Source organism: Pseudochaenichthys georgianus, chromosome 9, assembly GCF_902827115.2.
Source record: "Pseudochaenichthys georgianus chromosome 9, fPseGeo1.2, whole genome shotgun sequence".
Lineage (NCBI taxonomy): Eukaryota > Metazoa > Chordata > Actinopteri > Perciformes > Channichthyidae > Pseudochaenichthys > Pseudochaenichthys georgianus.
The window spans coordinates 40608558-40626141 of record NC_047511.1 but is presented as its reverse complement, the minus strand read 5'-3'; the positions used below and the strand labels follow the sequence as shown (position 1 = coordinate 40626141).

General features: G+C 43.9%; 1 protein-coding gene across 1 annotated transcript in view; it reads right to left on the bottom strand.

The window, feature by feature from the left end:
- LOC117453000 (GDNF family receptor alpha-2-like) overlaps positions 1 to 17584 on the bottom strand; it is a 66580-nt gene that overhangs the window by 21878 nt on the left and 27118 nt on the right. Inside the window, exon 5 of the mRNA XM_034091828.2 lies at positions 5896 to 6274. Coding sequence (XP_033947719.1) covers positions 5896 to 6274 — 379 coding nt within the window. The remainder of the gene's footprint in view (positions 1 to 5895; positions 6275 to 17584) is intronic.

Here is a 17584-nt window from a genome sequence, read left to right as displayed (position 1 = left end):
TAACTAGCACATTTATTGTAGTCTAGATTAGAACATAATATTTTACTTAAAGCGGACATTTGGTAATCTCAAATTCATATCTGTATTGTGCGTCTCTACTGGGACATGTCTCCATGCTTTAATGTTCAAAAAGCTCTTTATTTTTCTCATACTGCCTGTGCTGCAGCAGCTCTTTTCACCCTCTGTCTGAAACCAGAGCCCAGTCTGCTCTGATTGGTTACCTGGCCGGCGCTGTTGTGATTGGTCAACAGCTTACAGATGTCATGTACAATGTGTTGGACATGGCCAATAGAAGCGTGTGTGTTACTTTGTGATGTCACTAAAGTCAACAATAGAGGCGTTTTAGGCAGGGGGGGGGGGGGGGGAGTGTGGGAACACAGGGATTTGAGCCTATGCAGACCATTTCCATGCACACTACAGGAAAGGAAAGCCCCCAGAAGTATAATACAGCCCCTTTAAACTTACCGAGCACTTTAACCACAATTTCAAAACTATAACAAGAATCTGGAAGTCATACGTTTTGTGCTGTCTGCACAATACCGTGCCTGAATGCATTCTGCTTTAACACGTAGGAATAAGGCTGCTGTCAGGATGCTCACTTCTTCCGTTTCACAGGCTGGATAATGTGTATGAGCTCTGCTGCACGCACTAACAAAAAGAGACAATAATCAATCCATGTTTAGGATAAGGATTTAGCTCCGGAGCTGAGATGGTAGATGCTTCGCTCACCCATTGTTCACACATGAGTCTGTAGCTCCGGGCGTATTTGGGCTGAGCTTCGAATGTGCTCTTATATCTTCATTCCTTCCCTGGGAAATGGGTTTCCACGCATCGGCTGCTCATTACAGTACATCATGGCGAACTGACTGCATGCGTGAAGACGAGGTTAGCGAACGGTGAGTGTCCTGGGAATACTCTGAGGGTCCTCACAAGTACAAGCCCACCAAAGTATATACTGTCAGTGTGTGAGGGAAAGTGAGAGAAACGGACGATGAAAAACGCAACAACAATCTTTCAACTTGGTCCCAGAGCAGAGAGTAATGCCATCATGGCCAGTGAGTCTCCTTACACTGTAGGCAGAGAAGACTGTTGATTTAGGGCAGTGTGTGTGTGTGTGTGTGTGTGTGTGTGTGTGTGTGTGTGTGTGTGTGTGTGTGTGTGTGTGTGTGTGTGTGTGTGTGTGTGTGTGTGTGTGTGTGTGTGTGTGTGTGAGAGAGTGGGGGTGTGTGTGTGTGTGTGTGTGTGTGTGTGGTCTAGCATTACTATACTTGTGGGGACCTACATCTGTTTACATAGTCACGTGTGGGGACTGGCCTCCCTTATGGGGACAAATTGGAGGTCCCCATAAGGGGGATCATTATTTTTAGGGTGAAGACTTGGTTAGGTTTAGGATTAGGATTAGGGTTAGGCATGTGTTGGTTATGGTTAAGGTTAGGATAAGTCTCTAGGAAATGCATTTAAGTCAATGTCCCCTGAAGTGATGTATACAGGTATGTGTGTGTGTGTGTGTGTGTGTGTGTGTGTGTGTGTGTGTGTGTGTGTGTGTGTGTGTGTGTGTGTGTGTGTGCGTGTGTGCGTGTGCGTGCTACCCTGTGAGTCTTCTGTGTGCAGAGGCAGCCTGGTACGGCTCCCAAACTGGGTCAGGTTACCTGTACAGTGATCGATTGTCTCTCAGCTCCCCACTTTGATAACCAGTGCCAAAATAACTCAATCAAAGAGCACCCCGTGAGCCCGAGACGCAGTGATATTAATCAAAGATAGAAGTGTTGCGTTGATCTTCGGACAATCAATGCGGTACACATAAAAGTCAATGCTCTTTGGGCTACACTTCAATGGGCTTACGCTGCGTGAACTCACATGGAATAGAACAGGGAATGCATCTGCTTGCACACATGCACACTCACATGCTCCAAACAGCACGTCCAAATATAGCCCTATTGTCACTCTGTGGACTCAGCAGTCCCTAATGAATAGAATTTGGATACATTTGAAGGGTGGTGAGAACACAGAGAGAAGAGGAAGTGGATATAAATGCAGGACGGTAACAAATATGGGTCTATTGTTTGTTGTATGTCTTGCCTTTCTCTGTTGGAGCAGGATTATGGAAGGAAGTAACGTAATAACTGAAGCAGAAGTAAGAAAGAGGAGCTGCACCATGTAGCTTGTTCTCCGTCCATCTGCAGTACCTAGATCTCCAGAGTATGTCAACAACTGCCTCCACAGAGACCAAAGAGAGAGTGAAATCTTCCAGTGCAATATGCCACCTAAGCGCGTGCCAACATTTTGTATTTCAAATCCCTTCACATATTTATTTGTGTTTGATTGAGCTCTGCGCTCCACCCGGAACAATCTGCACCGTCTCCAACGGTGAAATCAAAGCCAATCTGGCATCCAATGACAATTCAAAAAATAAAGTATTTCCTGGTGTAAAGCAGGGAACTACACTGCCTTTTTTAAACACATTTTTAAATCCGTTTTGACTTCCAATCACGACCGTTTCTTCGTCAGAGATCAGCTGTGCGACCGAACCACAGACGTCCATCCCGCTGAAGTGAAGTTACGGCCCGGATCGATTCTACGACCCTCCCTCTCTCCCTCTCATTATCTCCTCTCTTCCTCCTCCCAAATCCCTCCCCCTCGCTCGACCAGTCCCTTGAGTTCAAAGGAAATAGGCTTGCGTCAGCCGTGTGTCGCCCGTTTGGAGGCAGACAGGCGTCCCCAGGAGAGACAGGCCTGCGGTGGAAAGATCTCTGCTTTTATCAACTCATCTCTGAGAGGGGAAAAACAAGCCAATCAAAGCTTCCTATGCCGCAGTTCTTCAGAGTGCTGCGACTTCTGTGTTCAAAAGTGTTGCCCGGGCTCCTTCTCGGGGTGTTCGACGGTGTTTATCACCAAGGTGGCATGAAAACAAACTCTAATCTGTTAAATTAGCATGACAAATAGGTTTTAAATTCAATTTGCTTGTGAACACAAGCTTGGTGCAGAGCAAATTAAGAACATAGCATGTTAGTGCAACACCTCGATACATCAGATTACATCAATATGAAGACAGTGTACCCTGCATAGAAAACTATCCCGTGGTGACATCATGTAACAGATAGAGGACATTGAGACAGACAAAGGACACTTAAGGAATATCTCACAGAGGGGTCATTGTGGACACCTCAAGGCAGGATAAAAATCACCAATCAAAGCACACTGTCATCCCGGCACCGACCAATGACATCTCACTTTAATTGAATCGTGGTGACAGTCGCCTGCACGGCAGCGCTTATTCACTGCAGGAGAACGCACCACCTAAGCAGTACATTATTTGAGTCACGTTCAAGCTAAAAGTGGTTGTGTACGAGCGTGTGGTTTTGTGTGTGTGACTTCTGAATGGCTGGTGCACAAAGCAGCATGTGTCCGCGCTGCGCTGAGTGTGTGTGCGGCTCATCGAGCTGTTGACCTCAGCGGGGCATTACGCAGCCACAGATAATGAGCTTTAACGTTCTATTTCATCTTTCTCAATAAGCAGGTGCACAGCAGACACCCGAGGGCCTAAAGGTCATGAAAGCAGCTCAGCCTGAAAACAGATTACACAATGCAGGCAAGCAGGTAATTATCAAGACAATCATAAATCGTAGAGGAGGCGATAGAGGTTCCCTGCTTTAGCGGCGCGCGGGTTGGATTTAGTGTCGGTGGAGAGGAATTGAGTTTTTGCCGTTAACTCAGCTTGAAGGCTGCTTACCTCTATAGAAACAGGACAAATGTGAAGTACCATAGATATACTTTTCACGAGGATTGTTTTGCGCATGGCTAGCAAGAGTACTTTGCATTTTATGTGACTATTATTCATTCTTACAGGGGAGCTATTATGCTTTTTGGGATTTCCCTTTCCTGTAGTGTGTTAGAGGTCTTTGTGCAGGTAAATGGTCTGCTAAGGCTAACATACCAAATGTCCCTCCATAGGGAGTCTCTCTCCCACACACTCCCCCCTCTGCCTGAAACGCCTCCATTCGACTCCTTTGCTTACTTCCGTAACTTGGTGACATCACTATGTAACCCTTGTGCTTCTATTGGCTAGCGCTCCAACACGTTGTACCGGACATCTCTAACGCAGCGTCCGCGCGGCGGCGGGCGTTGAAGCTTGCCGGTGGGCGTGTCTGAAACTCGACCAACAACCAATCACAAGAATCTCCCGCCCCGGACTCACAAGCACGCGGTTTCATTGGCGAGAGCTTGTACTGGCATATGATTTGATTGGCTGACGATTCCGCCGAAGCTTCAAAAGTTGAACATTGCTCAACTTTTGAAGCGAAGCAAAGCGAAGCAAAGCGAAGCAACGCGAAGCAACGCGAAGCAACGCGAAGCAACGCGAAGCAACGCTCCATTCAAAGTGAATGGGCAGAAGCTTCAACGCACGCCGCCGTGTGGACGGGCCGTAAGAGTTGACCAATCACAACAGAACCGGCCAGCTAACCAATCAGAGCGGACTGGGCTCTGGTTCCAGACAGAGGGTGAAAAGAGGAGCTGCAGCACAGGCAGTATGAGCAAAATAAAGAGCTTTTTGAACATTAAAGCATGGAGACATGTCCCAGTAGAGACACTACATACTGAGATACACCTGCACATCAGCATAATGGGGACCCTTTAAGCAAATGATCCTGCGTGTTATCCAAAAGAGAGCAAAACAAGTAATTCAAAAGTGGTATACAATGTTTTCAGGCTTGCTTATGCCTGATATTATTTGGGAACATACTATTCACTTTAATGCAAAATAATTATTAAAAGATCCGTTTCAAGTAATCCTCTCTTATGTACTGGTTGTTGTGCCACACAGGCCTTACTAAATGCATTCTAAACTTGTCACAAGACCTGTGTCCGCCTGTCTCTGTATTGCATTCGCTGCCTAATCATCCGTCCAACTGGGACATACAAAAGTAACCTAATGTTTCCCCTCTTTATAATTCATACATCACAAGTATTATTTTTAGCGGTGAGCTTTCAGGGGTCTAACACTTGGTCGAACTCCATTAGGCTTATAAATGAGCTTTTAAATGCTTGGAATTATTTAAATGTCCCACATTTGGTGATGCTATTAGACTAATGAACGCAGAGTATCTCCTCCAACAGGCTGGATGTGTAGCCTGTTGACAGCACATGGTACCGCAGGGTATAAAGACCCTGACAGCTGATAGTATGACCGCTGTGCTTCACCTGCTCTCCGCAGCACTAACCCAAGGTAACATGTCACGCATGGGTAGCTGTGAAGTGAATCCGGCCGCTTGAATCCAATAGAGGCCCCGTGCAGCCAACGTGATCCACTAATGTTGTGTTCAGCTTAATTGAGCATTGTCTATTCAACTTAGCCTCACATCTTCATCTAATAGCCACTGTGTCCTAGAAAGTGTAATTACTTCACTGGCAAAGTTACAGCAAAGAAATATGCAACTTTGGGAAGCCATGGAAAGGAGGAAAATGTCTCTAACACACAGATTCCATTTTCTTTTCCATGAATGTTTGTCAGTACTTCTTATAGGTCCGCTGCAACTCTTAATACTTTTAAATCCAGACTGAAAACGTATCTTTTTGCCGCTGCATTTGAGTGAGCTGTTCATATTCACACTGCAGTACGGCTTGTATTCATGTATTCTATACCTGTTGTATTTGATTATCTTTGCTTTTTAATGCCTGTTTTTAAATGCCATTTTACGCTTATTTTCATTTGTAAAACACTTTGAATTGCCCTGTGCTGAAAGGTGCTATATAAATAAACTTGCCGTGCCTATATTCACAGCATAAAACTCTGCAAATCAAACCAACTTAAACATGCATGCAAATGAATGTCTGCCCTTCCACCCCTCATAATAAACACACATGCAGTACGACCCACAACATTTCCCTTTATATCACCTGCAAAGAGAGTCCTGGCGGCAGACCCTGCGATGCTCCAGACAGTTGGGTTTCTCTTTATCTTTGTACGAGCACTCAGGAACGATAGTCTGCCTGCGACGCTCTGCGCAGCCCTCGCTCTGGCAGGGGCAGAAAAGCAGCCGGTGGCTAAACTCTGGGGGCACGCGGTCCAGGAACTGCCTCAGCGCTTTGTGGCAGCGCTTCTGGCTGCAGACTTCCCCCTTGTTGGTGTCCTCCTTGCTGCAGGTGGCGATGTAGGCGGAGCGTTGCCTCTTGCAGCTGTTGTTCAGATTGCAGGCTTTGGCCGCGTCCAAACAGGGGTTGCAGTTTTTCTCGGCGTCGACGCATTGGAAACCTTTTGGGGCCACTGTGAGCATGCCTGATGGTGGAGGCAAAGAAGAGAGAGAAATCAACAGATGTCAGACATGTCTTTTCCAAATAGTTTAAGATGTACCTTTTTATTGTGATTTCATACTATGTACCCTTTAAAGGTCACCTACTATGCAAAATCCACTTAGTCATGTATTCATTTCAGAGATTCTGAAAGTTTCAGGAACAAAGATTCTCTCACTTTTTGTCCTGATCCATTTATATACAAACCTGTCTGAAAATGAGCTGATCAGATTGTGGCCACTTTATGATGTCATAACGATTTTTTGGCTTGTGTCACCATTAGCCAATCAGCAACCAAGGTAGCCCCCCCCCCACACACCCCCCCACCACCACCTTATCACCTGAATCTCTCAGAGGGGCGTGGGGAGTGGCTCCTCATTTTAATCTAAAGTAGCAGACAGAGAATCAGCACTTTGGAAACAGGGCTGAAACAGAGGGGATTATGGGTAATGCTCCAAGGATGTGTTGTGTATTTCGAGCCAAACACTTCAGAGACATGTTTTGTATATATCTGAGAGCTATAATATATTGATAAAAAACAGTATAATAGGGGATCTTTAAATGGTTTCTGCATCCTGGAGGATACATTGTTCAGATAAGGTGAAACAACAGGGACAATCACTTACAGATATACTTGTGTTTTGATGCCTATGCTCCACAGATATCAGATCAAAAGGTGTAATAACAGTAAAATATGGTCGTAGGATGGTTGCGATACTGGTGTAACATGGGGGTAATATACTGTAGGTGTAATATGGGGGTAAAATGGGGGTAAAGTGGGTTTACCATGAATGTAATATGGGTCAAATAAAAAAGAAAACCCTGAATGGGCCATGTATCTTGAGAGATTCAGATTGTTAGTTGGACATTTAGTCATTATAGATACATTAGACAATAGCAATTAAGGCTTTCTTTTTATTGCCAAGTGCTTGCCTTTAAGGGTTAACCAATATCACAATCTAAGGAAAGCAAATCTCTCCATTGATCCTCTCACTCAACACCATCAATCTGACCTAGTTTACAGTCAACCCAGTCGCAAAGTCAACGAAAAAAACAATCATTCTTGGATGTCTTCACGTCAGGGAGTTCATAGCAAATGTTTGACTTGAATGCTGAAGGAGACTCTTCGATATCATCCATCAGTAAGCCACTGGAGGAATGCCTGCAGGTAGCCGACATCCACTCTCGCTGAATTATTGATTCCGTCTGTTTCAGACCTTGAGTGAAATATGAATCAATTAAGCGACGACTCGAAATTGCAAGTTAATAAATGATTCATTTCCAGGTAAAACTATGATGTGATTATATCTGTCCATTATAAAGTTGTCTGAGCAGGTTAGCTGAATATTCTTTCGTCATTTGACTTAAGTATGTGGGTCTATGTTTAAGAAGAACACTGTATATGTTTTTAAGTTTATTGGAAAGCAAACAAGTCCCTGGGAAAATATAGAGGGAAATGCTAATTGAACACTGGTCATTGGGAGGAAACATTAAACACATCCGCCCAAGACGTGCACAACTCAAGGACTTTCGCCCACTTTGACCACTCTTGCCTCCATGCTATTTCACATGCTTTGCTAACATCCACTTATTGGACGGAAGAACAAGATTAAATTCCCTTTTGTTTCTTCCCATCGTAACCACAAACTGAAACATTGCAATTACCCCTCTGGCTGCACATCATATTTGTGGAAAACAAATGATGTCATTAGGTGTGTCTGGGCGTTCTCACATACTGCATACCAAAGTGACAGTAGATAAAAACACCCTTTTTTCACGAGATACACCGGTAATAAGCAGGATCATGTTCACTTGTGGAAGCCCTCTCTTGTATTCAGGCGGTATTAGAGAAGTTAACCTCCCTCCCCCTGTAGATAATGATATTTCAGAGGTCGTAGCTGCACAGTGACACCCAAAGAGATTCATCTCTTATTCAACAGAACCAATCTAACTCCGTGTCTATCAGCCTGCAGCGGGAAGAAGACCATTTATTTTAGAGAGGTGTGCTCGAGATGCCGTGTTGGTTCCAAGTGGTGCATCCCACGTTATCAATCTTAGGAATGGGGATAAAGAAAAGTGGTTACATCACAGCGGGGGGATACAATATTAAGCTTTCCCTTATAATTTATGATGTACTGCCATTTCAGAGAACATCAGATAAAAGAAAACTCTCCGCCACCGAAGAAAACCAGAAGTATTGGGACTTCATCACAGAGCACATGTAAGCTTTCGGTTGACCATTCATTTCATTCAGATGTAACACAGTGTAGCAGATGTGATACACTTTGATGTGTTCAAAGTAGTCCTGTATTTCATTTCATGTTTGTCTCAGGCCAGCGTGAGAACCTCCGCTTGTTTTCGTATAATCAGAACATTCACTTTCTGATTAGAATAACACATCATTGTATCGTCAATTGAAACTTGTGGGAGAGGATAAATGATCCACAGCAGATGTCTGGCAAAACCGAGTCTTGCTAGCGTACGTGATTGAAGAAGAAGGGCCGACCGAATTATGCTCAGATCATGTTCTTACTTGACAGTGACAACCCCTAAAGGCAAGATGTGAGACAATTAGTCGACCTTGTCAAGAGGGAGCAGCTCGGTTCAATAAGAATTGAAAGGAGAGCTTATTTTGGCACCGGGCGTGAAGAGGCCGGAGCGGGGCCAAAGTTGTACTAAAGTGGGCCAAGCTTGGCTGAAGCCGGCCTGAAGGAGGGCCGGACGGTCCAGCTGGAGGAGAGGTTAGCGGAGCGGCCGTCCAGTGGTTCAGGCTACATAACGTTGATGGATTGCAGCGCCTACATCTGCCCTGGCCATCTGCAGGCTCTAATGCGGGCCACCGGGGGGTCCGGGATGAAAAGAAAATAGGAGAAGGATGAGCTACTAAGATTTATCTCACCAAGCGGAGGCTGCAGCAGCTTTTGAGGCCAAAGCGACGGACGGGTTTTTTATTTTACTACCGCTGAATTGGGGCGCTTGAGATTGAATTTGGTGCTCATCCCAAAAAGATATCCTGGGGGCGAACATAAGACACAAAGCCCACACGATGGCTCTGATGGAGAAGACGAGGAAGGAAGCGAAGGAGTGGAGATGGGAGGGGAAATGTGCCGTATTGTGTTACAGAGTAATAATTGATTTTCCAAGTGCTTTACAATAAAGGTTTTCAGCAAACATATTCCGCCATAATGCGAGAAGGAAGGGGTTGATAAGCTAATGATACGAGACGGATACAAATGGAAAAAGCTTTAAGAGGGAAGAGAAGGGCGATTGATTGCAGCAGCTGATGATGAGCAATAGAGAGATGACTTGAGAGGACACAGACTCACAGATTGGACAGCCACTTACACACACTGAGTGCTTTCAATTAATCCCGCCTAATTCAGCGGAGATGTGTGACTCTTGCACGGAATAATGAACCCGGCCAATTGGCAGTGTAATCAACAGCTCACAGCATCACAATACTTTACATATATCTATCACCTCACCTCACCGGCTGTACTATACATTAATGAGCACGAGAGGCAATGCCTGAATGAAAGAACAGATAGAGAGGCCGCACTGATTGATAAATGGATGTACAGTAATGAACACATCAAGGTGATTAAGTGCAGGAAAAGTCATAAATAATATTTTTCCTATTATATCGTGGAACCGGTTGGCCGCAGAATATGAATGATTGCGGAGATGTTTACCGAGTGCAAGAAGCACAATGTGACATTCATTTGGGGAATACAAAACAGGAATTCACAAACAATAGTTTCCTATGTTGTCTATTCACAACTGCCTCGCGTAGCCCCTGAAAATGCAATCTCATAACTGTTAAGTCGATGTCAACAACAGTAAAAGCCTTGTCGATGCATTCGGAGATCCTGTAAATAGGCTTTTAATAGGGCTCTCTATTCTATGGCTATCATAAATTAGAGCCCACTGATGGCAATGCAGTGGAAACAACCATCTATTATTTCCGCACATATAAGACACACACACACACACACACACACACACACACACACACACACACACACACACACACACACACACACACACACACACACACACACACACACACACACACACACACACACACACACACACACACACACACACACACACACACACACACACACACACACACACACACACACACACACACACACACACACACACACACACACACACACACAAAGATTGAAGAGAAAGAAGTGAAAAATAAGCTGCGAGGTGAAATGTGAGATAAGAGACACCTATCGGGAGAGAGATGGAGAAAATTACATAAGACCTGTGTTCCAGTGAGAAAACAGAAAAAGGGATAATAACGTGAAAGGAGTGAGGGCGGTGGACGAAGCACGTAGAAATGAGAGGAAGTGGATGAAAAGTTCACAAACACTATATCTGGATTTTGATGCGTCTCACCCCAAAGAGTAAGGGATCTTTTTTCCCGCGGTAATTGCTCTCTGTCAGCCGAATTTGAATTCTGCATTTCATATATCATCACATCCTCAGGGGACGCCGCACTGCAGAGGGGGGTTCAGCCCTGGTTAGGAAGCGCCACTTGGCTCCGGGTATGTGCTCAGTGATTAGGAAAGGTGCCAACATTTGGATTTAATACGGCCCTGGGTGAGCGTGCGAGAGCTTGTTAGGGAAGTCTTTAGTCCGGACCCCGAGGAGCATGTCAAGCATTTCTGTGTCAAAGGGTTCATCAGTGATTAGCTCTATCCTCTGTGTCGCTGTGGGGCTTCCACAGGGCAGGAAGAGGGGGCAGATCTACAAACTCATCCTCCCCTTAAGCCTCACTGAGCAAGTCAGATAGACGTCATCAGAGGAAGGTTGATGGAGTCTTCTGTTCTCCGGGATCAAGTGACTTTTACCTCTGAGCAGGAAATGATTGGTGCAAAATCGACCGGCATGCACATGAGAGAGAATAAGCAGGGATGATGAGAGGAACTAAATGTGTGATATGAATGGGAGAGGTGGGAGAGCGGTGTCCAAAGGAATTTTAAATCATGGCAAACACACTTTGATTATTTGAGCTTTTTACGAGCGTCTGCCTTTAAGTTGGACTGCCTCTGGTGAAATTCAAAGCTTTAGCATCTTCAGTCTTAATTTGCACGTTGAAATAAGCAAACGAGTTGGGTTTGTTTGGTGAACCTACAAAATACCGACAACTGCCTCCTTTTTACACTGAACAAAAATGAGATGAACTCAAAGATCTAAAATATTTTCTATATACACGTGCATTTTTGCTTTATTGGGGGGGTCCGAAAACCAGTCAGTATCTGGTGTGAGGGGTAGGGTTAGAGTAATGTTGTGAATCGAGTGGCCTGTGTTCGTCGTCCATAACATACGCCTGCCCATACCATAACCCCACCACCACCATGGGCCACTCGATTCACAACATTACCCTAACCCTACCCCTCACACTAGATACTGACTGGTTTTCGGACCCCCCCAGACCCCCCCCAATAAAGCAAAGCTGCACGTTTCAGAGTGGCCTTTTATTGTGGCCAGCCTAAGGCACACCTGTGCAATAATCATGCTGTCTAATCAGCATCTTGATATGCCACACCTGTGAGGTGGGATGGATTATCTCGGCAAAGGAGAAGTGCTCACTATCACAGATTTTTTCAGATTTGTGAACAATATTTGAGAGAAATGGTTATTTTGTGTTAATAGAAAATGTTTTAGATCTTTGAGTTCATCTCACGAAAAATGGGAGCAAAAGCAAAAGTGTTGCGTTTATATTTTTGTTCAGTGTAATTACCGCCGTGCAAGTAGGGAATGACTTTATATGCAAACAAACTGTAACTACAAACGTGTTCCCTGGATTATTAACTCTTGTTTAATGCAAACATGTCTGAAAAACGCTGACGATAACAAAGGATAATTGTGCTAGGAACAACAACTCATTACTGATCCACAGAGAGACAATATGGGGCTTTGGTTAGGGTAAACTCATTAGGAAATTCATACAGAATAATGAAGCATATAAACAAAGTCATATAAACACACGAAAATAACTCACAAAACAAATATTGCACACATATACCCAACGAACTAAAACAAAACTGTCAGCTTGCAAACAAGAAAGATCTTCGTGTTAGCCTAAGTAATAGTAATTGTTAGGAGAAAAATCTGTAACATGTCTCGCATGCTAAGCACGGCTGTTGCATACGTCCTTTTTTTCCCCGGCTGTAGAAACAGCTTTCTGGATTTAATTGGATGGTGGGCACGCTGAGCTGAGAGGTGAGAGGCTTGGAGCTGAGAGTTAGAAGGTCTAACTCAGGATGTTAAACTTAATTCCTGGAGGGACCTTCTGAATGCAGGATTCTACGCTGCCCTCTGCTCCTAATAAGTTAATTAGCTCAGCGCTGGGTCAAGAGAACAGAATACATTTCACACGGAGCATATTAACAATTACAGTTAATTATATATTTGTATGCCGCACGTTATATGGAATTCATGTGGGCTTAGCTGAGGGTCCTGGTGCATTGTGTATGAACGTTTCTCCCCCGCATCCTTCATACATGATGTCTTATTGATTCGAGCAGAGAGCTATTGACTTGGACTGCATCTCTGCCGTGAAATGGAGAAAACAATGGTTGTACAGCTCTTTAAACATCGCCAGAGCTCTCTTGTGGGGCTCGGCAAGCAAGAGAAGAAAAGTAATACAGTTTTCTTAAATGTGAAAATGTGCTGCTTTGTTATTTTCCATCATAGCAAACCGAATGCATTTGACATTTTGACTGTTGGTCGGACAAAACAAGCTTTTTAAAGACATCGCCTTGTGCTCTTCTCTCGTAGACCCAACAATACATTTACCAGAAAAATAAGTTGAAGCACTACTTGTTATCTGCAAGCATAAAAGGAACTATTAGGACCAAATCAGGCTCCAATGTGATTCATTTCCTGAGCTAGGAACAGGAGGTGTCTGATTGGCAGGTGTGTGACAGTAAACAAGACAAATGGTGCTGTTAGATTCCCATTGGTTGAGTCACATTTGATTAGAATAGGGAGAATACACATTATTATTACTCTTTGCACTCAATTAGTTCAGCAACTACGGGGGTTTGGGGTTGAGAAGTGATCACCAGTCGACTCCTCTGGGAAATATTCTTCAGCGATCATTTTTTGTTCAAGTCACAATCAGTACCATGCATGTGTATTTATTTTTGCAAGGCTAAATGTAAGCCTTGTAAATCTCAGCTCTCCACTGATGACAAAACATTAACCGTAAGTGTCCCTCAATGTCGAGGGAAGAAGAAGGAAGTGTATCCTTAATAATGTGTTGGTGTTTTTATAAATATTTGAAGACACATGAATAGAAGCAGGTTTAATAATTGTTTGTGTCTTTCCGTTCACAATATATTGCTGTAGCAAAAACATCTCTTCTGTGGTACATGATTGTCTGAAATAATCATGTTTGACTTATAAGTGTTGTTTGTTATAAAAGAATAGCAATATGTAAAACTATAATATCTGCTTATCTCCAGTCAGTGGAGAGCATCTGAAAAAGGGCATTTGACATGCATCCTTTGATACACATCAATATGTTCATCATGATGGTACTACAGATCAGCCACTGATGATACAGATCAAGTTTAATCTCACTCTTTCTCACTCCAATACTTTGTAAAGTGGCCTAAAGGAGAAGTTTTGTATTGAATCTTTTCCCTTTTGGCCACATTTCAGGTAACCTAATCTCAAGTGTTTCTCTCGACCAGAAGAAGAACTCACTGTTCCAAAATGTTAATTATAAGGTTTGCAAACTAGAACATGAGCCACAGGGTGTTTCTCAATGTCGAGGACGCTTCCTTGGTAGGACATGTCCCTCCGAGTCAGGTCTTTCAGAAGCGAGGCAAGAATCCATCCTAGCCTCTGAAAACGAAGTGTGGTGGAACGGGGCTAGCAGGTGTGCAGGTGTGCGTCATATGCGAGGCCCCGCCTTAAATGGAGCGCGATTTTCGCCAAAGATTTGGAAATTGGTCCGTGCGCAAAGCATTGAGGGGATTTTAAAGGTCCCATGCAGGGCCGCCCCTCCCTACAGGCCAATCACGCAGGCTGCATGGGGCCCCGCCTTGCGCAGGGGGCCCCGCCCAGAGGGCCTCAGCTGCTGTGCGCAGTTCTCCGTGCACCCCCCGCTGACACGCGAGAGTGAGAGGTGACAAGGGGAGCACGTCTGTAACCCGACACCTTTGCAATGAATCGACATCTGACCAATCACGGCTTTGATACGGCCACTAGTGCAGGTGAAGAGATGTCAGTGAAAAGACAGTTCCAGTCCGGCGCAAGCAAGAGGGAAAAAAACAAAACATGAAGAAACTAGAACATCACTCGAAGGTGGGTTATTGTATGAGTCAAATGTACATCTTGTGAATGTTGTATAAGTCAAATTACCAAATTAAAACATCAGCTGCAATTCACGACATGAAGAAGGCAGTCTCTGCATAGCATACAGGCTAATGGAGATGCAGTTATTTCCAGCATTCTTTATTTACCATTCAAGTATGTGATGTCTTTTATCTGCTAATGCACAGGAGGAAGAGTGATTCACTGTCTGTCTAGTTGGCTTACATAACAGTTAAAGTTTACAGCCTAAAAAACATGGAGCATTTGTTCCCCTTTTATTCATTTTGATGTCAATTTGCACATTTCATGGTGATGCTCAGCCTCTCCCCTTAACTCCAAACAGTCATCACCATGTCAACAACAACACAGAGAAATACTGATAGAAATGTGTGTGTGGTTGTTGATACATTGCTGACAGAGGGAACTAGAATACAGATTTAAGAAATATCCGTTTTTGAGCATGTCATAAGCATGCTTTGTCTTATACTATATTACAACTATATTATAATAAAATAATATAGTATTTATATTATTGAATTGATTATGATTATGATTATTAGTAGAAGTAGTTTATTTGCATTAATTATAGTTTAATCTTTTTGAGGCTAGTATTTGGCAGGAAATGCAGACGTATCACCTGTAAACGCATACTGAACGACATACATGCACATTTACCATTTACCTCACTGCATAAAAAAGTAACTGTTGATAATAATAATAATAATAATAATTAACAGGAATTATATTTGCAAAGTAGCATACTTTGTTTCCATAAAAAAAAATGTCACTCCTGTCGGTTGGGGGGGGGGGGGGGGGGGGGGGGGCTCATCTCACAATGTCGCTTGGGGCCCCAAGTTGGCCAGGGGTGGCTCTGGTCCCATGTCATGGCCATTTCTACTGATCATAATTCCATTGTTGAGGTCTACTAAAATAGATTTATATTGTGCAATTTTCCAAACTCACATTGGTTTCTCATACAGCATCTCTGTATAGTATAGTATTTACTCTCTGTCCTAAACGGACGGCTTGTTGGAGCTCCTGCCCCCCCCCTCCCTGTGAGCCCAGTGGCCATCTGCGAGACACAGCCAAACCCAGCCCGAAACACACACACACCCGCAGCCTGGCTGGGAGTTTGTGTGTGTGCCCAGGCTGAGTTCCGCGGTGTCTCGCTGTCTCGCCGACCCTACACCAGTGAGCCAGCTCACAGTGTCCCGCTCCTCGCAGCAGCGAGCCTCGCAACGTCCCGCCGAGTGGGTGTGTGTGAGGAAGTCCGCGGATTGGTCCAAACGTAACGGCTCCGCGGACGTTACGTTACGCCACTATACCCGAAATACGTCACTATACCCAAGAAGTAAACAAGGGGACGGGTAATAACCAGAAAAGCATGACATGGGACCGTTAAGACCGCGGAGGATACACATGTGCAGCCTCGAAATGTCTCGCAACGAAGGACCCCGGCCTCGGTAGAATTCCAAGCATCCTGGACATTGGAACAGTCCTTCGGCGGGACTCGATGACGTAGCATCCTTGAAATAGTGGCTCTGGAGCAGCCTTCCTCGACATTGAGAAACACCCACAGCTTCAGCTACTGAGCCAGCTTCCTGTTTTTGACAGGGAGGCAGACAGCGTCCCCACAATGTGAGAGTAGTCTAAAGACCTTCCTTTTTAATAAAGCCTATAATAAGGGCTGGTTTCAGGCTTCCCTAAAACAGCCTCCTGGATCAGACATTTCATTGTTTTTTATTGCATTTGATTCATTTAATTTACTCTTATCTTATTTGTATTTTATATTTCTATGTTGTAATTGTATTATAATCTTCTTATTTTATTATATTTGTTTTATATTGTCATTCATGTCTGTTGATCTGTCAAGCCCTCTGAGAGAAATGTGTTTTGACATTGGGCTATAACAAATGTATTTGATTTGATTGTATGTTCTTAATTCTCTGTGCTTCTCCATTTCTCTCCCATGTTTTGTCTGTTCATAGTGACAATCCATCATTCTGCTTTCAGGATATTGCTGGAAACAGGATGTGATTACTGAAGCTTTTAGTTTTTACAAAATGGTTTGCAACACGTGACCATCAGCAGATTTCAGATACTGGACAGACTTAGTTGAAACAACTGTGTTTGCACTGAAGCTTTTGACTGTACTCTGTAGAAAGAAGTATTATTCACAGCCTCCTCACTTTCTGGAACAGAGCGTTCTCTTCCACTTCCAGCCAGTGTTCAGTATTGTCTTATTGACATGTTGGCCTCCCTATAACCTCTACTCTCCTTCCATCTATCATCTCCATCATCTATCAGACATCCATGCCTTCTGCCCTGACATTGACAGCATGACATAGCGACTCAGAATCACGGGTCACCGGAGTGAGCAACACGCGGCAATAACCAGACTTCTTAAGCAGGGTGTAGAGAGGTGGGCAGGTGTGAAAGCATCACACCTGGAGACAGTGGGCCCAAAAGTGCTTTGTGGTAAGGATGTGAAGCGAGCATCAGCCCGCTGATAGCGACCCCTAACTGTGCCAGGTTCATCGTGCTGTGACAACTGAGCCATGTGTACTTTTGAAGCATTCATATGGATCTACAAGAACATAGGCCTTCTCTTTGGACTACAAAATAGCAGGAAGTATTGTTCATGCAACCTCTAACAGGAAACTCCCAGCTTCATAGTTCTTATTTTATTTATAACAAGACTCCACAGTGTTATTCCCTTCTCTAGCATGACATTTAAATGTAAAACTACATTGCATAATGTATGAATAATATGTGCTGTTTGTATTCCCGTGTTTATCCTGTTCCTTTAGCGATAGGTTAGCTTATTCTTTTGTGTATATTTTTATGTTGAGTGCTCATTAGTTACTATTTACATATATATTGTTCCTTTGCTAGCATGTATTTATTTAATTTATATATTCATTTACATTTTTAATTCTCATGCAGTGCC